Raw genomic sequence first — 24,069 nt, forward strand, 5'->3', positions numbered from 1 at the left:
ATCTTTTCCCGGTTGAGACGTAACTTATTGATATCTCTTCATTTTCATTATTTTTAGGTACCTGGACCTCCCCTAAGGTCTTATCATTTGTTACGTCTTGGGGCTCTTCTTGAGCCACTACCTCTGTGTTATGTTCACTTTGATCACTTGCTCCTTTTCTTCTTCGAGGATTTTTATCTTTAGAACCGATTGGTCTACCACGTTTCAAGCATGGCTTAGACTCATTTGCTTTAATTAATTGTTCTGTCGGGATATCAACTCGAATTGGAGCATTAGCAGCTGGAATATGTGACTTAGTCACCCTTGGTAGGTTAGTGAATGCATCTGGCAATTGATTTGCAATATTTTGTAAATGAATAATCTTTTGAACCTCTTGTTCACATTGATTTGTTCGAGGATCTAAATGAGACAGTGATAATGCATTCCAATCTATCTTCTTTTTCAGCTGCTTATTTTCTCCCCCTAATGTTGGATATACTGATTCATTCAAAATGGCAATCAGAAAATCTTGCCGTAAATAAATCTCCAGTCATCGGCTCTAGATATTTTATAATAGAAGGAGATTCATATCCAACATATATCCCCAACCTTCTTTGAGGACCCATCTTTGTGCGTTGTGGTGGAGCAATTGGAACATATATCGCACAACCAAAGATCCTAAGATGGGAAATATTTGGCTCCTGACCAAAAGCCAATTGCAATGGGGAGACTTTATGATAACTTGTGGGCCTTATCCGCACAAGTGCTGCTGCGTGCAAAATAGCATGACCCCATACTGAAATGGGAAGTTTTGTTCTCATAAGCATTGGTCTAGCAATTAATTGGAGGCGTTTGATCAATGATTCTGCTAGACCATTTTGTGTATGAACATGAGCAACCGGATGCTCAATTGTTATCCCAGTTGAAATACAATAATCATTAAAGGCTTGGGATGTAAACTCACCGGCATTATCAAGACGAATTGTCTTAATTGTATAATCTGGAAATTGTGCTCTTAGCTTTATTATTTGAGCTAACAATCTCACAAATGCCATATTGCGAGTTGATAGTAAGCACACATGTGACCATCTTGTAGATGCATCTACCAAAATCATATAATATTTGAATGGTCCACATGGAGGGTGAATGGGCCCACATATATCACCCTGTATACGTTCCAGAAATGCAGGGGATTCTATCCTAACTTTAATAGTTGATGGTCTAATAATTAATTTTCCTTGAGAACACGCAGCACAAGAGAATTCCTTAAATTGAAGAATCTTCTGATTCTTCATTGCATGTCCATGTGAATTCTCAATTATTTTACGCATCATATTAGAACCAGGATGGCCCAACCGGTCATGCCAAATAATAAAATTATCTTGATTAGTAAACTTCTCGTTTACTACGGCATGTGTTTCAATCCTGCTAATACTTGTGTAGTATAAGCCGGAGGAAAGAGCAGGTAACATTTCAAGCACATATTTCTTACCGGACATTATTGTAGTAATATAAAGATATTCAATCTTTTCATCATTTGTAGTCTCAATATGATAGCCATTTTGGCGAATATCTTTGAAACTTAATAAGTTTCTTTGAGATTTACTACAATATAGTGCTTCATCAATAGCCAAATTTGTTCCTCCTGGTAGTAATAAATTGGCTCTTCCAGAACCTTCAATTAATCTTGTACTACCGGATATTGTATTAACATTCGCTTCTTTCATTACCAAATAAGAGAAATATCTCTTATCTTTTAAAATAGTGTGTGTTGTAGCACTATCCAGAAGACATATATCATCTTTATTAATCTTGAGTCCAACTGAAGACTGGGGAATTTTCATATTCTTCATAAAAAAAGACAAATAATACATCATAAGAATACATGATGCATTAGGAAAATACACTCAAGAAAAAATAAACTAGTTGCAAACATAAACATAACAACTTTTATAACTTCATTCCCCAGTAAGATGATTCATTCTTCAGTCAATATCCTCAAAGAAGTCTCCAACTTCTAAATGAGTAATATTTGTTAGGCCTTCAAAATCATCATCTTTATATGCAGGATGTGCCTTAGAATCATATTTATTTGAGGGACCTGCTTCATCATTATTATTTTGAAAGGTCAAGTGTGCCTCCACATTATTTTCTTTTTTCTTGAGGGAGGCTTGATAAAGTTTGACAAAATGTTCTGGCGTATGACAAATGCGTGCCCAATGACCTCTCATACCACATCGGTGACACATACTAGCTTTACCTTTTGAATGATTAATTTGAGAACCCTTATTGTTCTCCAATTTATTTTCACCACAAATAACGATAATTGTTTCGCCCCCTGCCACGTCCACGTTTACGACCATGTCCACGACCAGGATAATTATTTTGTTTTCTTTCAAACTTATTATATGTTGCTACAACATTCACTTCCGGAAATGGAGCTGACCCAGTGGGACGAGTTTCATGATTTTTCATTAATAGAGTATTATTCTGCTCAGCCACAAGTAGGCATGTGATTAACTCAGAATATTTCTTAAAACCTTTTTCATGGTATTGTTGTTGTAGCACCACATTTGAAGCGTGAAAAGTAAAAAATGTTTTTTCCAATAAGTCCTCATATGTGATAGTATCTCCACATAATTTTAATAGAGAACTTTCTTTAAAGATAGCAGAATTATACTCACTTACGGTTTTAAAGTCTTGCAACCTTAAATGTATCCACTCATACCGAGCTTTCGGTAATACTGTAAGTTTTAGGTGGTCATATCAATCCTTCAAATTAATCCATAATTCAAGTGGATCTTTTACGGTTAAATATTCAGTTTTTACCCTTCATATAGATGATGACGAAGGAAAATCATGGCCTTCGCTTTATCCTGATTTGATGCTTCATTTCCTTGTATAATAGTATTTCCAAGACCTTTAGCGTCAAGATGAATTTCAGCATCAAGGACCCATGATAAATAGTTCCTCCCGGTGATGTCAAGTGCCACAAATTCAAGTTTTGATAAATTTGACATAGTGAAAACTTAATATAATATGGCTCAACTTAGCGGGAGTTAAGAATAAAATTAGAGCTTCGTGCTGATAACGTGTTATAAAATAAAAGCAATGCAGTAAAATGTAAACAAGAAGAGATAGAGAGAATGGAGAAGTGTTTTCTTCTTTCACTTTGGTATATTTTCCTATCTGTTACAAGGCCTTTATATAGGGATGAAAAGTGAAGAAAATATGTCATGGAATATGTCATTGAACATAGAAAATATGTCATTAACCATTTGAGAGAAAGATCATAAAGGAAGAGTAGACATCCACCATATTTTGATTTTTATCATAACAATATCATATATGTCACACCCCTTTTTAACCAAACTTCACTAAACCCTCTTAAATAAATAAAAAGATTTAGTAAAGCTCAAAAGGGTTTTTAATTAAAAAGTGACAAAATTGTGTTCAAAAGGAAATAACTCAGAGTCGCCACCTGACTTTGATTTCGGTGTGCCAGGTCACCTGAGAAGGTGTTAGGCATTCCCCGAGTCCTGTAGCTAGTACGATTGCGTACATGATCAAGTTGGCTTTAAAATATTCAAATTGAGGTATAAACACAGAAAAGAAAAATAAACACACAAGAGGCTAGAGGTCGTCTCCACCTAAGAAAGATAAAATAAATAGAAGAAAATATTAAAGTTCTATTCTATGCTACCTCTTCTACGATGTTCGCCACGGACTCCAACATATTTACATAGTTCTTCGGGGCATACCCCTGGATAATAATATATACAAACTTCATGGGGTATTCCCCGGATAAACTTTACAACGGGAACGACCTCTCACCTCAAATTAACAAAATCTTAAGGCTTGTCTATCCAAGTGTGGTCGGCCTAGCATGCTCCTAGAGACTTTAAAATAAATAAAACAAGAATAAAAGGATTGTTATGATGAATATCACATTATGGTGGATGTCTACTCTTCTTCCATGATCTTCATCTAAAATGCTTAATGACATATTCAATGACATAATTTGTATGTTCAATGACATATTCCATGACATATTTTCTTCACTTTTTATGCCTATATAAAGGCCTTGTAATAGATAGGAAAAAACACACAATTGAAGAAGAAATAAGAATCTCTCTTCCTCTCTTTCTCTCTATATCTCTTAGTTTGTTTTTGCTTGTTCTATATTGTTATTTTGGGTTATATTTTATAATACGTTATCAGCACGAAGCTCTAATTTTATTCTTAACTCCAGCTAAGTTGAGCCATATTTTATTGAGGTATGTATCATTATAATCATTTTATTTATGGCAGTACATATATCATATGCTTAATTCTTACAACCTAAATTTTTCTTTGCAATTTTTGATAATTTACATCATTCATGTTGTTGTTCCCTTTTTCATATTTTTGTTTATCATGTTGTTTTTCACACCTGACACAATACCATTAAAAAACAATGTATGCATATGTATGTAGTGTATACATTATCTAGTCACTGCAACTAATAAAACGTTAAATTCTATATATATATCAATAATATAAAGTGAAATAAAATAATATATAGTTTCTATTTTATGGCATGAATAAAATGAAATAGTAGATTGCTAACATGATATAGCTTTATTTTCATTTCTTTTACCTTAATCGATTTATTTCATTAATTGTTTATTATTATAATTATTTCTCTAACTTATTCATCTTTGATGATAGTTTTCACTATGACAAATTTATCAAAACTTGAATTTGTGGCACTTGACATCACCGGGAAGAACTATTTATCATGGGTCCTTGATGCTGAAATTCACCTTGACGCTAAAGGTCTTGGAAATACGATTATACAAGGAAATGAAGCATCAAATCAGGATAAAGCGAAGGCCATGATTTTCCTTCGCCATCATTTACATGAAGGGTTAAAAACTGAATATTTAACCGTAAAAGATCCACTTGAATTATGGATTAATTTGAAGGATTGATATGACCACCTAAAACTTACGGTATTACCGAAAGCTCGGTATGAGTGGATACATTTAAGGTTGCAAGACTTTAAAACTGTAAGTGAGTATAATTCTGTTATCTTTAAAGAAAGTTCTCTATTAAAATTATGTGGAGATACTATCACATATGAGGACTTATTGGAAAAAACATTTTTTACTTTTCACGCTTCAAATGTGGTGCTACAACAACAATACCATGAAAAAGGTTTTAAGAAATATTCTGAGTTAATCACATGCCTACTTGTGGCTGAGCAGAATAATACTCTATTAATGAAAAATCATGAAATTCGTCCCACTGGGTCAGCTCCATTTCCGGAAGTGAATGTTGTAGCAACATATGATAAGTTTGAAAGAAAACAAAATAATTATCCTGGTCGTGGACATGGTCGTAAACGTGGACGTGGCAGGGGGCGAAACAATTATCGTCATTATGGTGGAAATAAATTGGAGAACAATAAGGGTTCTCACATTAATCATTCAAAAGGTAAAGCTAGTATGTGTCACCGATGTGGTATGAGAGGTCATTGGGCACGCATTTGTCATACGCCAGAACATTTTGTCAAACTTTATCAAGCCTCCCTCAAGAAAAAAGAAAATAATGTGGAGGCACACTTGACCTTTCAAAATAATAATGATGAAGCAGGTCCCTCAAATAAATATGATTCTAAGGCACATCCTGCATATAAAGATGATGATTTTGAAGGCCTAACAAATATTACTCATTTAGAAGTTGGAGACTTCTTTGAGGATATTGACTGAAGAATGAATCATCTTACTGGGGAATGAAGTTATAAAAGTTGTTATGTTTATGTTTGCAACTAGTTTATTTTTTCTTGAGTGTATTTTCCTAATGCATCATGTATTGCTAGTTTCTATATTTCTAATGTATTTCTTAATGTTTTTTTTGCTTGTCTTTCATATTTCTTATGATGTATTATTTGTCTTTTTTATGAAGAATATGAAAATTCCCCAGTCTTCAGTTGGACTCAAGATTAATAAAGATGATATATGTCTTCTGGATAGTGCTACAACACACACTATTTTAAAAGATAAGAGATATTTCTCTTATTTGGTAATGAAAGAAGCGAATGTTAATACAATATCCGGTAGTACAAGATTAATTGAAGGTTCTGGAAGAGCCAATTTATTACTACCAGGAGGAACAAATTTGGCTATTGATGAAGCACTATATTGTAGTAAATCTCAAAGAAACTTATTAAGTTTCAAAGATATTCGCCAAAATGGCTATCATATTGAGACTACAAATGATGAAAAGATTGAATATCTTTATATTACTACAATAACGTCCGGTAAGAAATATGTGCTTGAAATGTTACCCGCTTTTTCCTCCGGCTTATACTACACAAGTATTAGCAGGATTGAAACACATGCCGTAGTAAACAAGAAGTTTACTAATCAAGATAATTTTATTATTTGGCATGACCGGTTGGGCCATCCTGGTTCTAATATGATGCGTAAAATAATTGAGAATTCACATGGACATGCAATGAAGAATCAGAAAATTCTTCAATTTAAGGAATTCTCTTGTGCTGCATGTTCTCAAGGAAAATTAATTATTAGACCATCAACTATTAAAGTTAGGATGGAATCCCCTGCATTTCTGGAACGTATACAAGGTGATATATGTGGGCCCATTCACCCTCCATGTGGACCATTCAAATATTATATGGTTTTGATAGATGCATCTACAAGATGGTCACATGTGTGCTTACTATCAACTCGCAATATGGCATTTGCGAGATTGTTGGCTCAAATAATAAAGCTAAGAGCACAATTTCCAGATTATGCAATTAAGACAATCCGTCTTGATAATGCTGGTGAGTTTACATCCCAAGCCTTTAATGATTATTGTATTTCAACTGGGATAACAATTGAGCATCCGGTTGCTCATGTTCATACACAAAATGGTCTAGCAGAATCATTGATCAAACGCCTCCAATTAATTGCTAGACCAATGCTTATGAGAACAAAACTTCCCATTTCAGTATGGGGTCATGCTATTTTGCACGCAGCATCACTTGTGCGGATAAGGCCCACAAGTTATCATAAAGTCTCCCCATTGCAATTGGCTTTTGGTCAGGAGCCAAATATTTCCCATCTTAGGATCTTTGGTTGTGCGATATATGTTCCAATTGCTCCACCACAACGCACAAAGATGGGTCCTCAAAGAAGGTTGGGGATATATGTTGGATATGAATCTCCTTCAATTATAAAATATCTAGAGCCGATGACTGGAGATTTATTTACGGCAAGATTTTCTGATTGTCATTTTGATGAATCAGTATATCCAACATTAGGGGGAGAAAATAAGCAGCTGAAAAAGAATATAGATTGGAATGCATTATCACTGTCTCATTTAGATCCTCGAATAAATCAATGTGAACAAGAGGTTCAAAAGATTATTCATTTGCAAAATATTGCAAATCAATTGCCAGATGCATTCACTGACCTGCCAAGGGTGACCAAGTCACATATTCCAGCTGCTAATGCACCAATTCGAGTTGATATCCCAGCAGGACAATTAATTAAAGCAAATGAGTCTAAGCCATGCTTGAAACGTGGTAGACCAATCGGTTCTAAAGATAAAAATTCTCGAAGATGAAAAGGAGCAAATGATCAAAGTGAACATAACAAGGAGGTAGTGGCTCAAGAAGAGCCCCAAGACGTAACAAATGATAAGACCTTAGGGGAGGTCCAGGTACCTGAAAATAATGAAAATGAAGAGATATCAATAAGTTACGTCTCAACCAGGAAAAGATGGAACCGAAATAATGTTGTTATCGATAACATTTTTGCTTATAATGTTGCTGTTGAAATAATGCAACAAGATGAGGATCTTGAACCAAAATCTGTCAATGAATGTAGACAGAGAAATGATTGGCCAAAATGGAAAGACGCTATCCAGGCAGAGTTAACTTCACTTGGAAAACGTGAAGTCTTCGGACCCATAGTTCGAACACCTGAAGGCATAAAGCCAGTAGGGTATAAATGGGTTTTTGTGCGGAAACGAAATGATAAAATGAAGTCGTTAGATATAAAGCACGACTTGTGGCACAAGGGTTTTCCCAAAGGCCTGGAATTGATTATATGGAGACATATTCTCCTGTAGTGGATGCTATCACCTTCAGGTATCTCATAAATATGGCAGTGCAAGAAAAACTTGATATGCATCTAATGGATGTTGTTACAGCCTATTTGTATGGATCATTAGACAACGAAATTTTTATGAAAGTACCTGAGGGATTTAAAGTGCCAGAAGCATATAAAAGTTTTCGAGAAACTTGTTCAATAAAGCTTCAGAAATCTTTATACGGATTGAAACAATCAGGTCGTATGTGGTACAATCGCCTGAGTGAATACCTGTTGAAAGAAGGGTACAAGAATGATCCAATTTGTCCTTGTGTCTTTATAAAAAGGTCTGGATCTGAATTTGTTATAATCGTCGTGTATGTTGATGATTTAAATATCATTGGAACTCCTGAGGAGCTTCCAAAAATAGTAGACTGTTTGAAGAAAGAATTTGAAATGAAAGATCTTGGAAAGATAAAATTTTGTCTTGGTCTACAAATTGAGTATATGAAAGATGGAATATTTGTCCATCAATCAACATATACCAAAAAGATTTTAAAGCGATTCTATATGGATAAAGCACATCCATTGAGTACCCCGATGGTTGTGAGATCACTTGATATAAAGAAAGATCCATTCCGACCTCATGAAAATGATGAAGAGCTTCTTGGTGCCGAAGTACCATATCTTAGTGCAATTGGGGCATTAATGTATCTTGCCAATAATTCCCGACCAGATATAGCTTTCTCAGTAAGTTTATTGGCAAGATTTAGTACTTCGCCAACACAAAGACACTGGAATGGTATTAAACATATATTCAGATACCTCCAAGGGACCATTGATATGGGTTTATTTTATTCAAACGAATCCAAGCCATCATTGATTGGTTATGCAGATGCAGGATATTTGTCTGATCCACACAAAGGTCGATCTCAGACAGGCTATTTATTTACAAGTGGAGGTACAGCCATATCATGGCGTTCGACAAAACAAACTATGGTTGCTACTTCTTCAAATCATGCAGAGATAATAGCCATTCACGAAGCAAGTCGAGAATGCGTTTGGTTAAGATCTATAACTCAACACATTCAGCAAACATGTGGTTTTTCTTCGAAAGAGAATATTCCAACAATATTGTATGAAGACAATGCTGCTTGCATAGCTCAATTGAAAGGAGAGTATATCAAAGGAGATAGAACAAAACACATTTCACCAAAATTCTTTTTCACTCATGATCTTCAGAAGAATGGTGAAATAGATGTACAACAAGTTCGTTCAAGTGATAACTATACGCTGCACTTTTTTCATTAACCAAGGTTTTGTCCCACTGGATTTTCCTGGTAAGGTTTTTAATGAGACAACAAATAATGCATATCATAAATAATTATGTACATCCCAATATTTTTTTTAGAGAGTTTTTAACAAGGTACATTATCTATGGACATCCAAGGGGAGTGTTATGATGAATATCACATTATGGTGGATGTCTACTCTTCTTCCATGATCTTCATCTAAAATGTTTAATGACATATTCAATGACATAATTTGTATGTTCAATGACATATTCCATGACATATTTTCTTCACTTTTTATGCCTATATAAAGGCCTTGTAATAGATAGGAAAAACACACAATTGAAGAAGAAATAAGAATCTATCTTTCTCTCTATATCTCTTAGTTTGTTTTTGCTTGTTCTATATTGTTATTTTGAGTTATATATTTTATAACAAGGACAATATAGTTTATCCTACACCTAAATCTCTTTTAATTTCACCCAACAACCCATTCCAAATAAGCTTTCAAATTCCCATTCCTTATTCAATTTAAGACCAAGTACCATTTGATTAAATCAGTAACGCCAAAACATGTTAATGAGCCAAGTTTTATCATAGGATAAAAATATCACAACTAGTCATGAAGAAATGCGGATCTGCTATTCAAACAAATATGTGACAAAATCAGGAGATAAAAGAGTAAAGATAGAAATGGACCTTGAATGAGTTTTCTTTTTAATTAGTCTCTGTCCAGATGTCTAAAAGCATTTAGAAGAACAGCAACAACCAACGAACAACAAATCAAAACCCGATCAAAAGCAGAACTCGAACAGCAGCCACGGACAGCTCGGAACGACCCCAACTCAATCAAATTCCATGTTCAAACCCAAAATTCGAAGAAAATGAATGAAGAAGCAGAATTTTCTCTCTTTTGTTTTTTGTTTTTTCTGATTTTAAAATGAAAGTAAAACTTGAATAAGGAACTTGAATCGTTCCTGCCTCTGTTTTCGATAATGTGCTTATGTGTCTGTACGTGTTTTGTGAAGAATGGAGATGAGTGGATGGTCTGGTCGAAGTTTCCGGCGTGTGTGACGGGGTGGTCGTTTGGGGCTGGTTGACGATGAGTTTCAAAGGCTCTTAGCGGAGTTCCGGCGGGTATGTGGGTTAGGGTTTTTATAATTAGGTATTTTATATGAAGGTGGGAAGGAGTGATGACCATTGGATTAGAAGGAAATAGATGGTTAGGATTAAATCTTGCACATAAATGGAGTAATGGGCTGGGAAGAATAGTCTAAGAACAATTGGATTTAAGTTAAAAGAAATGGACTCACACCCTTGGGCCTACAAATTTTCTTGTTGGACAAAGACAAACTCAAAAATCCTACCAAAATATTAATTAAACTTAGTTAAGTAAATAAACAAAATTTTAAAATGAAACTACTTTTTTTTGTATTTTCGAATGTTATAACAATAAAGTAAAAAGTAAAGAAAATAGGTTAAAGTCAACATAAAATTAAGATACCATGAATAAAAATATACTAATTGATCTTAAACTAAAGATAAAAATATAGAAAAGCGATAAATACGATAAATAAAACTATTTTTTTTATGTCTTAGGACTAAAAATAAATAAAAAAAGATTAAAATTATATTAAAATAAAGTCAAGTAAATATTTTAAAAATATAAAAATACTAAAATTAATTTTAAAATTTACGCGGGTAAAAAATTACGTGCTCACAATATATAGTGGATCACTTGATCTTAAACAAGAAACAATAATTAAATACTACTATTTATCGGGGACCATTTTATCTACTAATTTTCCAACCTTTCATTTACGCATGGCACCACTTTAATTTGTAGTACATTCATCGTTTCATAATGTAGCCACTTGCCTTAATCATAGTCGACAAAATAAAGCATAGGGTAGGGTGGAACATATTTGTTCATCCCTATATATTTTATACTTTTTCCCACAATAAAACTGTTAATTTCAACCCACTTTAGTCATTTTATCATTTATTTGTGGATTAGTTTTTCGGATATAACCTCTTTACTTCCCGGGATAGGGGTAAGGTCTGCGTATACATTATCCTCCCTAGACTTCACTAATAAAATTTTACTAGGTTGTTATTGTAGATTAAAAAATGAGTGAATTCAACTAATCATTTAATTCCGTCAACTAAAAGCTTGTATAAAAGTATCTATATATATATATATATATATATAACCACGATTATATAACCAATAGCTTCTCTTTTGTTAGTGATCTTGTTATTTTCGTTGGTTCATGCCCATCTTTTCTTATAAAAGAGAGCGTTCTTTAATGGAACTTTAGTCTTAGCTGGTCCTGACCAAGAAATTACTGGCTTCGCTTTGTGGGTCGAGAATGCTCGACAATATAATTCAATTTATCCGGTAAATTACTAAGGATATCATATTCTGAGCTGGAGCAATAAATCTATTTAAAGTGGTCCATTTTGTACCAGAGAAGCCTATATAAAAAAGGCATTTTTCAAAAAAAATAAAAATAAATCACTTTGTAAGTAGTGGAAGGGAGAAAAAGAAAATCAAAGTTGATAAATATTATGATGAAAGTGAAAGAAGAATGATTAGAAGAGGGATCAAACTAGAGAGTAAGCATATTCGCTTAGAATAGTGGAAAGGATAAGCTAAGGTCTCAAAGTTTCAATAGAGTTCATGAGTTGTCAAATCAAGGCTTATGCTACTACTCCCTCCGTTTTAATTTACGTGAACTCATTTGAATGGGCACGGAGTTTAAGAAAAGAGAGAAAACTTTTGAATTTGTAGTGTAAAATGAAGCACATATATTTTGTGCGGCTATAAATCATTGTATAAAGGTAAATTGTTTCTAAATAGGGAAAGATGTCATTCTTATTGGCATGAACTAAAAAGGAAATAAGTTCACATAAATTGAAACGGAGGAAATACTATTTTTCTTTTATTATTAGGTGTACGGTTTAGGTTGGTGTAAACGTAGGGTCTATTCAATATGAAAAGGAATTTCTCACGACACCTCTTGATAATCTAGTGTTTAAATTTATGACTCCTTTGGTCCCAAAATGAATGACATGTTTAGGATATATATGGATCGGACCCCTACAATTTAGTTTGATTTGTATATTGATTGCTCCACTTTTAAAATTTTAAACTATACATTAAAAATCTACTTTAACAATAATAACTTAAGAGAATTTTTGGAAAATGTATAAGAAAATCATATTCAGACACAATATCATAGTGTTGGGTTTAACCAACTCGAATATATTTTTAACATGTTGTGATATTATTCGCTTTGAGCTAAACTCGCATAATTATTTTCAAAAGGTCTCACATTATTAAGAGATACCTACATTTTATATGCAGACTTTCAATAGGCCTACAACTAGCTTCATCTTGTGTACACATCTCCAAGCTCGTAAGTATAAGCAAATTTAGTCCCACACTATCACTCTATCACTTTCATGCTCGTCTCGTCGAATCTGGACAGTTGTTGAGATCAACCAGCCCGCCGATACTCTTAACATGATGTGAAATTATCTATATTGGTCAAAACCGTACGATTTTCCTCAAAATGCCTCACACTATTAAGAGATCTCTACACCTTAATTATGTGTAGGCCCCCATTCTTTTAAATTACTATTGTGAGGCTTTGTTCACACTGAAAACTTCATTTTTTACTCTACTCCTGCAAAGAGTTGATATGACACAAAACGACATGTCGATAATTATGGATACAAAATCACAATTGAGTAAAGACGTAAAGAAAATTGACTTTGGTTCTAACTCAACACGGGGGACAATCTTAAAATATTTATCACGTCAATGGACGATTTAACTAGAGCATAAATAACATAACGTGGGAAACTCAATATTAAGTAACTCAATAGGTCAAGTTCAAACTCTATATTTAAGAAATTTATTAATATATACAAAAATAAAATTTAGAGCGCGAGTACTAACATCTTAGAACTTAGAACCATAACGTTAAATTCCTGACTCCGCCTCTAATTTTAAGATTAACTCATTAAGAGTTCTTCTAATAAGTCAGCACCCAAATCCTCAAAAACAAGAACTGCTTTCTTCTTCTTCCTATTTCTTCTTCTTTTCACATTTTTCATTCTCATTTTATGTGTTTCCTTTAAAGCAGCAGCTGGAGACAATCCATCTAATAATTGGTTAGAATTCATATTAATATTTTGAAGTGATTCTTTGACTTTTTCCATTGGAAAATTGAGAAATGCTAAAGGACCACGCATTGAAAATGCAGCTTGATCATAAGCTAAAGCAGCTTCTTCAACAGTATCAAATGTTCCTAACCAAACCCTAATTCCATTTCTTGTTGAATCCCTTATTTCTGCTGCATATTTCCCCCATGGCCTTTTTCTAACTCCTATATAATGCTTTTCTTCATCTTTTAATTCTTTTTTGTTTGCTTCTGCGTCTTTTCTCTTGATGGAATATGATGTCACCTCTTCGTCAGCACTACTTCCTTTTGAGGAATTAGTTTTTGAGGATGATGAACTTCTTGGTATCTGATCAAAGATGGTAATTTGTCCCTTTCGACTGAACGATGGAATTTTTTTACCGCGCTCTACTTCCTTAGTGGGGTGAGAAGGATGGCCAGTTCTGTCTTCTTCGGACCCTTCTTCGCTACTTCCTTTAGAGGAATTAGTCTCTGAGAATGACGAACTTCTTGGTATCTGATCAACATGGTCATTGATCAGCTCAGAGTAAAATTCCCATGGAAATTGATCTTGCAAGAAATCAAAATTTGGGAATTGATCAAGGGATGAAATTTCCATCTTTGTTAATTAGGCTTTTGAGTTTCAATACATATGTTGGTGTTTATATATATAAGGGTTCATTGGATGAGGACTTGAAAGAGATGGACATATACATACATATATATATATATATATATATATAACAATTTTTTTCAAGATATTCATCTTTTTACTCTTGACTTAGATCCAATTATCCAAGTCCTCAAGTCTTTAAAGCTTTTTCTTTAAGGAAGAAAATGACATATTTCATGGACAATGAATGGTGTCATATTCATTTATACAAATAATCGATCGAATTTATTGTTTACTTTTGTAGCCAGTATACATAAATTATACAATTACTGCTAAAAAACTTGAATTAGCTACGAATTTCGTCGCTAAATCGCTTGTAGCTCGCATAGTTTCTTGATAATCTGTCGCTAAATGAGATTAGCGTCGGATTTTTCTGTTTAGCTATAGAATTTGTCTGTCGCTAAAACCTGATTTTTTAGTAGTGAATAATTATATACAATTATACATATATTATATATATATTATGTATATACATATATGTAATATGAGCTGGCTATTTTAAGTTTAAGCGCTTGGGTAGATGGCTATTTAAGTCAAAAATTAATCTTAGGGTGAGGTTTAGGGTGGGTAGGGGTATAAACCCAAGGAAAAAAGACAAATACACCTTGGCAAAAGTTTGGTAATAATAGCACTAGATTGACATCTGCTATGTCCAAGTGGCAAATTTTCAACACTAAAATCTTGAAAATGAGTCTCATGAATTGTCTAAAAGAAGGGCTAATTGATTGAATGCAAATTATGAAATGTCTTATCTCTTAGTATTATTTAAAGATATAATTGTAAATTGAAAGGTTCTCAATCTTTCTACAGAAGATAGTTGAAGCGCATCGAGAGTGTGAGATTTGCAAGCAAAATGGAGTGTTGAGTTTACATTTGACAAAAAGAGAGACAGATAGCTAACAAAAAAAAAAAAAGTTTATTCATAGTTAGTGTCATTAATATGTGGCAATTGATATACATATGCATGTATGCAACAACAACAAGAACAGACTCAGTGTACATACATACATACATACATACATATATATATATATATATATAATGGCGAATTTATCTTATATTTACTGATCGTGTAAATGAATTTTCAAGCTAAGTGGTTTAAGTTACCATGCTGATGTGACTCCATATCCAGAGGCGGACCTATGGCTTAGGTTGAGGGGTCATCGGATCCTGTAAACTTCGGCAGAAATTTTGTATATGTATATATGTATACCTTGAAAATGATTAATTTAAATCACTTGGCACCCTTAATTAATGTTAAAAGTCTTTAGGGGCACTGATTGAACAGAATATTGTGCCCTCATCGTATTAAATTCCTGGGTCCGCATCTGTCCGTACCGACGATTTTTCCTTTGTATAGTATATGATTAAGTGACTTCATAACCTCAACGTACTTTTTTTTTTCTTGTTGTAACATATACCTTCGTCGGGCTTTCGTTCCTTTACAAATAGGCAGCGGCTTGGCTTTATTATCGCTCATGACTTAACATAGAACAGTGTCGTTGTCGGTTTTACCACCAGAATACCTATGAGATAGTGGTTGGCTTTCCGATTCTTTCTAACTTTTCTGTTGTAGAAGATTGCTTGTCTTATTTTCATGCATATGACGTTATTATACTGATTATTAGGTACATCTAATTACTTGTAAAAAAGACTTTTTCTTCTCATTGTATAAGAAAAAGAAAAAGATTAAAGAAATCTATGGAAGTCCAAAAGTCGATGCTCGTGGGATAAGGTGGAGCACGTGCTCATGACCACCACGTAATTTTAAATTTTTATGTCTTGAAACGTCACAATTATCTTCAATGACTTGGACCTTATTGATTATTACTTGAAATCTTGACAACTATAAATAAATAAATAAATAAGCAAAGAAAACTTTTTGCTCTACAAATAATTGGAAATTAATTAATCAAATTTAAGATCATCTGAAGCAAACGCTGATGAAATTTCTTAGAAACTTTTGGTGATCCGGCAGGATTATTTATGAAAAATTTGTTCAAAGTAACAACATAATTTATACAAAACTCCTGACGATCCACTATGGGTCATGGAAAACCCAATAACAGATCCAAGTAAAACTCCACTAGTGGGGTCTCGGAATGATAGAGTATACGTAGACCTTACCTATGAAAACCTTATTTTATTTACTTATTATTTATTAACATCCTCTTCACATATACAATAATTTTTTCAAAACAAATACGGTGTTACTATCAAACAATATTCGAATATCCTCATCATATATGACTCACTAAGCTTCTTTGACATTTCTATATATGGTTGTACAATCAGAAAAATGTTACTATCAATTATGTTGACCTAAAAACAGTGAGTATCAACTTTGAACCAAATTAAAATAAATTAATAGGAACTTAAGCATAAATGATGTATGATTGATCGTTCCTGTAAACTTTTTCAATACCAACTAGTGCACATAAGCTAGATTTCTTAGGCATTTCATACAGTAGAAATTAAAGTGATTAGTCTCTTTTTTTTTCCCTCACTTGATGCCACTATCCGTTTTGGGGCCGACTAATCTGGATTGAACTGGAACCCATTTTGAGGGCAAAAATTTTTCTACCAAAAGCAACTATTCCTAATAATCGGTCCTTTGAACATGCATGATCGACTTAGCTCGTTTGGGCCTGCTACGTCGTGTGGCAAGCATTGAGTGGGCATGTTTTCAATGGTGTAATTGTATCCCTTTCTTTAGCCACGATACGTTCAATAAATTAAACCTATGACCACTAAAGGTGTGTCGGTGTGGTAGGATGAACGAGATGCCTCCAAAGTTAATCAGAATTTCATGATCAAGCCTTAAAAATGAAAATAACTCTTTGTATGGAGCATTTCCTTCTTTAATAAATTTTATGCAACGTGAATCTGAATTAGTCTAATTAGTAAATATATTCCAGACACCAAATGAGTGAACCAAAGATAAATTTATATGGCATGACTACAAGTATGACTAAATGAATGAATTTGTAACACTGAGAATTAGATCATGATATGCATGTATGCTTATTCAAATATACTATTATCTCTGTCTTAATTTACTTATATATATATATATATATATATATATATATATATATATATATATATATATATATATATATATATATATATATATATATATATATATATATATATATATATATATATATATATATATATATATATATATATATATATATATATATATATATATATATATATATATATATATATATATATATATATATATATATATATATATAACATGTAACGAAGACACATTCTCACCTGTAAACCAAAACCCAAATATTGAAAACATACAGAAAGAAACATTGTTTACCCCAAAAAATGGGTAACAATTGAATTTATACGCAGTTCAAAAGATATGTGATTTAATTCAATGCGAATGATCTAAAAACAACAAGTAATTAAGTTAAAGATAAAATAAAAGATCAAATCAATTATAATGTGATGATCAAGCCTGATCTCAGGATGAATGGTGAAATTCAACTTCGATCGGACCCTCGATATAAGCTCGGATGCGAATAAGAAAAGAAAATAACTAAGGAACACTTTGAATAATAGCTAGAAGACAAAATAGATTTTTATTGCTTTGATTTGCATGTCAGCAATGTGTTAAAATAAAAGGAACTTTTCCTTTATATAGTAGGGGAATTTCACTCCTAGTATAAGTCTAAATAAGGTAAAAATCTTCTTTTCCAGATAAATATCGATCCACGGTTGATATCGGACGGGATTCGCGGTCCGGTTGAGGGCGAATATTACTGCTCCCTGCTTGTCACGCATAGCCGTTCTCCATGTTTTCCGTGGTCTAGAAACTTTACTTGGCCTAAGTCCGTTATTTTGTCGTGCCCGATCCTAGATGCATCGTTCACTCCTCCCGGGTTCAGATACTAGGGGTCCTTCGGCCTTGCTCATAGTCGCGCCGAACCGTGCTTCCCTCTTGTTTCCTTATTAGAGAATCGGAAAAAATTTTGCCCCCGATTTTATATGTACACAAACATAACACCTTTCTTTTTTTTTTTGGTTTCTCACCCGGTGTCCGATACCCGCTTTGGAGCCCGACTATATCCGGATTTGCACCGCGTAGGGCCCCATTCGGGGGTGGGGAGCGCTTCCTACCAAGGATTTTTTCATACCTAGGGCTCGAACTCGAGACCTCTGATTAAGGGAGGAACAATCACATCCACTGCATCACATCCTTTGGTAGTAACATAACACCTTCCTATGCCCTTTTAGAATAATTAAAAAAAAACAAGGCGAAACATTTTAGTTCACGTAGAGTTCAAGAAAGGACCGTACTCCAATTTTACAAAAAATAATAGAAAGTCATAAAAAGGGAGAAGAAATTAATTAACAAAAAATTATTTTCTTTTGTTTTTCTAAAAATATTTGTTTTCTAACTTTAAATGATCTTGTAAACATAAGTGAATTCACATTAAATGATACACAGGTGGGGCATCAGCCGACGAAAAAGACAAAATTCAGATATTCCGAGACCAATAATTAATATTACACAGGTAGCTAGAAGTTTTCAAAATATTCATAAATATTACTCCTAGTCCCAATTTTAATACTCAATTACGATACTAATTACTAATATATAATATTACGAAAATAGAAACGGGTAAGCGGACAATCTAGCGTCGCTGTCTAGTATAGAATCTAAAATTTAAAAAGTCAAGTTTTAGAAGTTTTTGTATATATATATATATATATATATATATATATATATATATATATATATATATATATATGTTTTAGAGATTTTTCAAGTTTTCACTCACAAAATTCCAATAGGGTCTGTTTGTCCATAAGAAATTTCTTTTCTTTTTTAAAAAAATAATAATGTTTGACCATATTTTGCAAGTTTTAAAAAATTTTCAGAAATGAGTTTTTGGAAAACCAAAAAGTGCTTTGGCCACTTTTCCAAAAATTTTCGAATTTTTTTGTTTCTCCACTCACAAAACTACAATATTTTTTAAAGTGAAATGCATCTTCAAACATAATTTCAAACAGAGGCGGAGCTAGGATTTGAAACTTATGGGTTCGAGATTCTAAATCTTTTAAGTTACTGTGTTCTAAGTTAATAATTTATCCATGTTTGATGAAATTTTTTAGACAAATACATGATTTGAACCAAAGCTACTGGGTTCGACCGAACACGTAAGTTCTACTCTCCCTCCGCCCCTGATTTCAAATACTATTTAATTTTTTAAGTTAACTCCAAATACTACTTTTTTCAAAAATTACAATTTTTATGTCTAAACGCCTATTATGTTTTTATGGCCAAACACAATAATTTTGTAGTATTCTTTTTTAGCTTCAACTTCAAATATTATTTTTATTATTTTTAAGAGAAATAGTTATAATTCAATTTTGCCAGCAGCCCCTTATAAAAATTTGATACTTAATACTACCTCTGTTCCGGTTTATGTGAACCTATTTCTTTTTTGGTCCGTTCCAAAATGAATGACCCCTTTCTAAATTTGGTAACATTTAGCTTAAACTTAAAATTCTACTCTTAATGAGAAACTTTTATAATCACACAAATACTCTAGGCCGTTTTTTGATTTGTTTAGGACCACAAATTTCAAAAGTCTTCATTTTTTCTTAAATTTCGTGTCAAGTCAAACATGTTCACATAAATTGGAACGGATGGAGTAGTCTGCTAGAGATCCGTGGTGAATTTAGAATACAAGCTATGGGTTCCCCTATAGGAACGGTTTCCCTCTAGGAACCCAATAGCTTTTCTCGATAACTTATACATATATTGATAAATTGATTAAATATTTATAAAGATTTGATTGTGAACTTAATTATTATTGTATGATAATTAATTTAAGATTATTGTAGGAATTCATAAACTTTAATCTTGAATTCGTCTCTCGAGATAATAATCATACAAACTGACTAATAAGTACTCTTAGTATACATATAACTTTTTCATAGTTTTGGTCGTTCATTTTTACTCTAATTGTTAATGTCATGCATATTAAAGAAGGTGTGTTTTCTTTTTTAGTAGTATTAATTAATTAAAGCAATTTTATCATGTTGAATGTGACTGAGATGATGATTCATTTCATCTGGTGATTTATATATTTCAATTCCAACGTTCAAACAGTCAAACGTTTAACAGTTTAAGCAATTATTACTAAGGAAATCAGGCTATTTTTAATCTCAAATCTTTCTCATATTGTGATGCAAAGAAGATCAATATTTTCAGAAAATAAAAATAAGAAAGCTGCTGAGTAATATTTTTTCCAAAAATTAGTGGCTGACAAAATACTTACACGCTTATGATGTTTTATTGTTATGTTTAATTACAATAAAACATCCATTCAACTATAAGAGTCATAAAATAAAGTGAGAATATGAGTAAATGATTAATTAGAATTAATATATATTGTTTGATGTAAACTGCTGAATGATTAAAAGAATCTAGGAACATGTCAAATAGCTAAATCTAATTAATCTCTCAACTAAAACCTGTCTCCCACGACATATCTATTGCTTTTAAAATCATAATAAGTTTAATTTCCATATATATACTCTAACCCTTTTAAGGTTTAGGTATGCAATAATATATATTTCCAATCATCTAAGAAAAAGGGAAGCTCTCAATTATGAATAGTTCTTCATGTTCTGAGCTTTCATTTGATAGTGATTGGCCACCATTGTTCCTCAACACTGACGATGTTGAGGAACAAAAAATGATTTCTTCGGAGAAATCAGCTTCAGAAGCTGATTTCTTCAAAGAAATCAAGTGTGAAAAAGTTCAAGAACTTCCCAATAAAGAGGAAAATCACTATATTGGAGTTCGAAAACGGCCATGGGGAAAATTTGCAGCTGAAATTAGGGATTCAACAAGAAATGGAATTAGGGTTTGGCTTGGAACTTTTGATACTGCTGAAGAAGCTGCTTTGGCTTATGACCAAGCTGCCCTCTCGATGCGCGGTCCTTCCACGTGCCTCAATTTTCCTGTGGAAATAGTTCAAGAATCGTTACGAGGATTCAAGTGTAGTGGCAAAGAGGGTTCATCTCAAGTTGAAGCTATAAAGGAGAAACACAAGAAGAGACATAGTAAAGGTAAAAGAAAACAAATTACTAAGGAAGAAAATGTGTTTGTTTTTGAAGATTTAGGATCAGATCTATTAGATGAGCTCTTATCTGAGTGTTCTACTTCTCAATAAAGTTCAAATCATCACTTCTTTTTTTCTCTATCCTGTTTCTTCTTGATAATCTTATACTTCTTGTACAGTTATCTTGTTTCTCATTCTACTTTTTCTATTCAATTTTTTTCAATAAAAAATCCCCATTCATCTCTTCTTTGAAACCCTAATATTTGCAAGCCAGTGAGATTTCTCATTTCCAATTAGTATCCCATTCTTTTGCAGCCCCTCTACTTTCTGTATCTTTTCATTCACAAAATGGTCACAGCAAGACGAGGCGTTTATCATTACGATAGGTGTCAAGTGGAAGTGCAGTTATGTATGCAGCTGCCTACATGGATATTGCATCAAAATAAAAGCCCCAACTCCTTTACATTCTCATTCCTAGCAGTAGATTTAAAAAAAAAAAAATAATTAAACAATTATATATGTTTTAAGCTCGAATAACATGTGATATTCGTAAAATTTTATGTTACAATTCTTGATTCTTTGTGAGTATGTATGCTTGTTTCATTCCCTTATAGCTTCATGTCGGTTTTATTTTTTACTTTATGTTTTATGTTGTTCACGTATATAATTCAAGTTGTTAGAGTATATACATATGTCCCTGAAGATGATAAAATAATTAAGTCTCAGAGTTAATTTAGAAGATATGGCTTTGCACTATGCTTTCAGAGTAAACATATATAGCAACATTCTGGTGGGAGTGTGTGAACAAAGTTCCACATAGAAAGTAGAAAAGAAAAATAAGCTACTTAGAAAGAGTTGGATACTCTTAATGGGGTGAGGTCTTTTGGGAAAAACAGTACTGGCTTGGTCCAAAGCGAAAAATATCACACCATGTTAAGAGCATTGGTTGATCTATATGGGATTATAAGCACCCATTGCCTTTGACAAGGCTTAGTAGATTTACATTGAAAATTATGAAATTTTTCAGATAAGTATTGAGTGAGCACCCATCACTAAATTCATTTTTTGTTCTTTCGAAACTTTTATCGACGAGCACTCATGACATTGAAATCTTGAATCCGTCACTGATTAAGAGTATCTTTGGACTGTTTTAACCCAACACATTCTACCATCACTTGCTATTACAATAGGTACAATGCATAGCAATAGGTGGTTTCTTCCCTCCTTTCTTGTTTTGGAAAGAAAGAAGGCACAGTTCATCTTTGAACCACCTTGAATGCATAAATCAGCAGAATTCTATAATGACATTAATGCCAAAGCTTGCCTCTTCAATTTCCAAATTTCAGAAACAAACAAAAGATATGAATATTTGGTATATGAAACAATTTATAGGTCAACAAAGGATGTTTTTATTTGTTAACCTATACAGTTATGTGCATATCAAATGTTAAAGAGAGGAGTCCTTTTTATCACATTATAGATTCATCACTGTATGACACACATCATTAGGTATTAGGTGGTTGTCCTGATTTTCTTATCATATTTGTTTTTTCTATCTGTTGAAGGAAAGGGTAACACATTTACTATAATTGGGATTTCCTTTTCGTAGAAAAAAATTATAAATATCTCTAATTTGGCTAGTCCCTTTTCTAGGAGAAAAAGGTTTGGACTTCTATAAATTGAGGATTCTTCCTTCTCATTTAGTAGCATCCACAATGTAGCCATACGGGGTTTAAAAATCTTGTTAGAGGGGAGAACTTTTCGGGACAAGTGTTAGTGTGTCATTTGTATTTGCCTCTTTATGAGATTATTTTCTCGACATTTTTGTACTCTCTTTTATATAGTGGATTGCTCATCTCCGCTGTGGATGTAGGTTAATTGACCAACCCACGTTAAATATTTGTGTCTCTTTTGATATATTTCTCTTTTGTTGTCCGATTTATCGTTATTCAAGGTTTATTTTACTAGCTTCCGTCTGACACCTAATTATTCCGATCCTATTAATTGTAACAACATGCATTTGCATCAAAATTGTATTGAATGTCCAACTCACATATAGTTTTTGAGGAGGCTTGATTTTATGTGCCCTTTCATGAGTAATCACTTTTTGGATCTTAATACATAAAGGTAGAGGTCAATGCTAAACCCTCGCCACGCAAGGTGGTTTTAGTCAAAATAAATAAAAATTAGAAGATAAAGACTAGTGTGGGAAAAAGAATGGGAATTGAACCTATGACCTTATGAAGGTTTTGAATTTCCTTGACCATTAAACTACACTTTTGGGTTGTGTTAAGGGGGTTCAAAATTTAATATATAGAAGTAAAAAATAGATTTTGCCTTATATATACAGTGTAATTTTTCGACGAAGGGGGTTTGGGCGAACCCCTTCCGCCCCCTAAATATATATATATAGGTGCATGTTTGGCCAAACATTATCAGCAGACTTCAAAGTAATAAAAGGAAAACATCGGACACTGGAATATATTCAAGAGGGTTGAAATGATACATCTTTTATCACAAACAAGAATGCACATTTCAACATGATTTGATTTGGGGGCATAACTTGATTTTTAATTAGCTGTCTTGGTTCGATTCTGATCTCAGTATTTGTTCAAATTTTTATTCAATAATGGTGTCCTCATAGAAGAGGAGTCTTGGAGTAACTAGTAAAGTTATTGTCATGTGACCAATAGGTCATGAGTTCGAGCCATGGAAATAGCCTCTTGCAGAAATGCAAGGTAAGATTGC

The 24,069-nt window shown here is 32.9% G+C and overlaps 2 protein-coding genes across 2 annotated transcripts; one reads left to right on the plus strand and one right to left on the minus strand.

Annotated features, from left to right (window-relative positions):
* Nucleotides 1–13,164: 13,164 nt before the first annotated feature.
* LOC104245557 (ethylene-response factor C3-like) lies at nucleotides 13,165–14,220 on the minus strand. The gene has a single exon (XM_009801179.2). It carries the CDS (start codon nucleotides 14,162–14,164, stop codon nucleotides 13,379–13,381), a length of 786 nt encoding a protein of 261 aa, XP_009799481.1. The 5' UTR covers nucleotides 14,165–14,220; the 3' UTR covers nucleotides 13,165–13,378.
* Nucleotides 14,221–20,865: 6,645 nt separating this feature from the next.
* Nucleotides 20,866–21,432, plus strand: LOC104216366 (ethylene-responsive transcription factor 1B-like). The gene has a single exon (XM_009766383.2). The coding sequence runs from the start codon at nucleotides 20,866–20,868 to the stop codon at nucleotides 21,430–21,432; it is 567 nt and encodes a 188-aa protein (XP_009764685.1).
* The last annotated feature ends 2,637 nt before the right edge of the window (nucleotides 21,433–24,069 follow it).

Source organism: Nicotiana sylvestris, chromosome 5 (genome assembly GCF_000393655.2).
Source record: "Nicotiana sylvestris chromosome 5, ASM39365v2, whole genome shotgun sequence".
Lineage (NCBI taxonomy): Eukaryota > Viridiplantae > Streptophyta > Magnoliopsida > Solanales > Solanaceae > Nicotiana > Nicotiana sylvestris.

Coding starts and splice junctions, on each gene's coding strand:
- LOC104216366 (XM_009766383.2), top strand. CDS start 20,866: ATGAATAGTTCTTCATGTTCTGAGCTTTCATTTGATAGTGATTGGCCA.
- LOC104245557 (XM_009801179.2), bottom strand. CDS start 14,164: ATGGAAATTTCATCCCTTGATCAATTCCCAAATTTTGATTTCTTGCAA.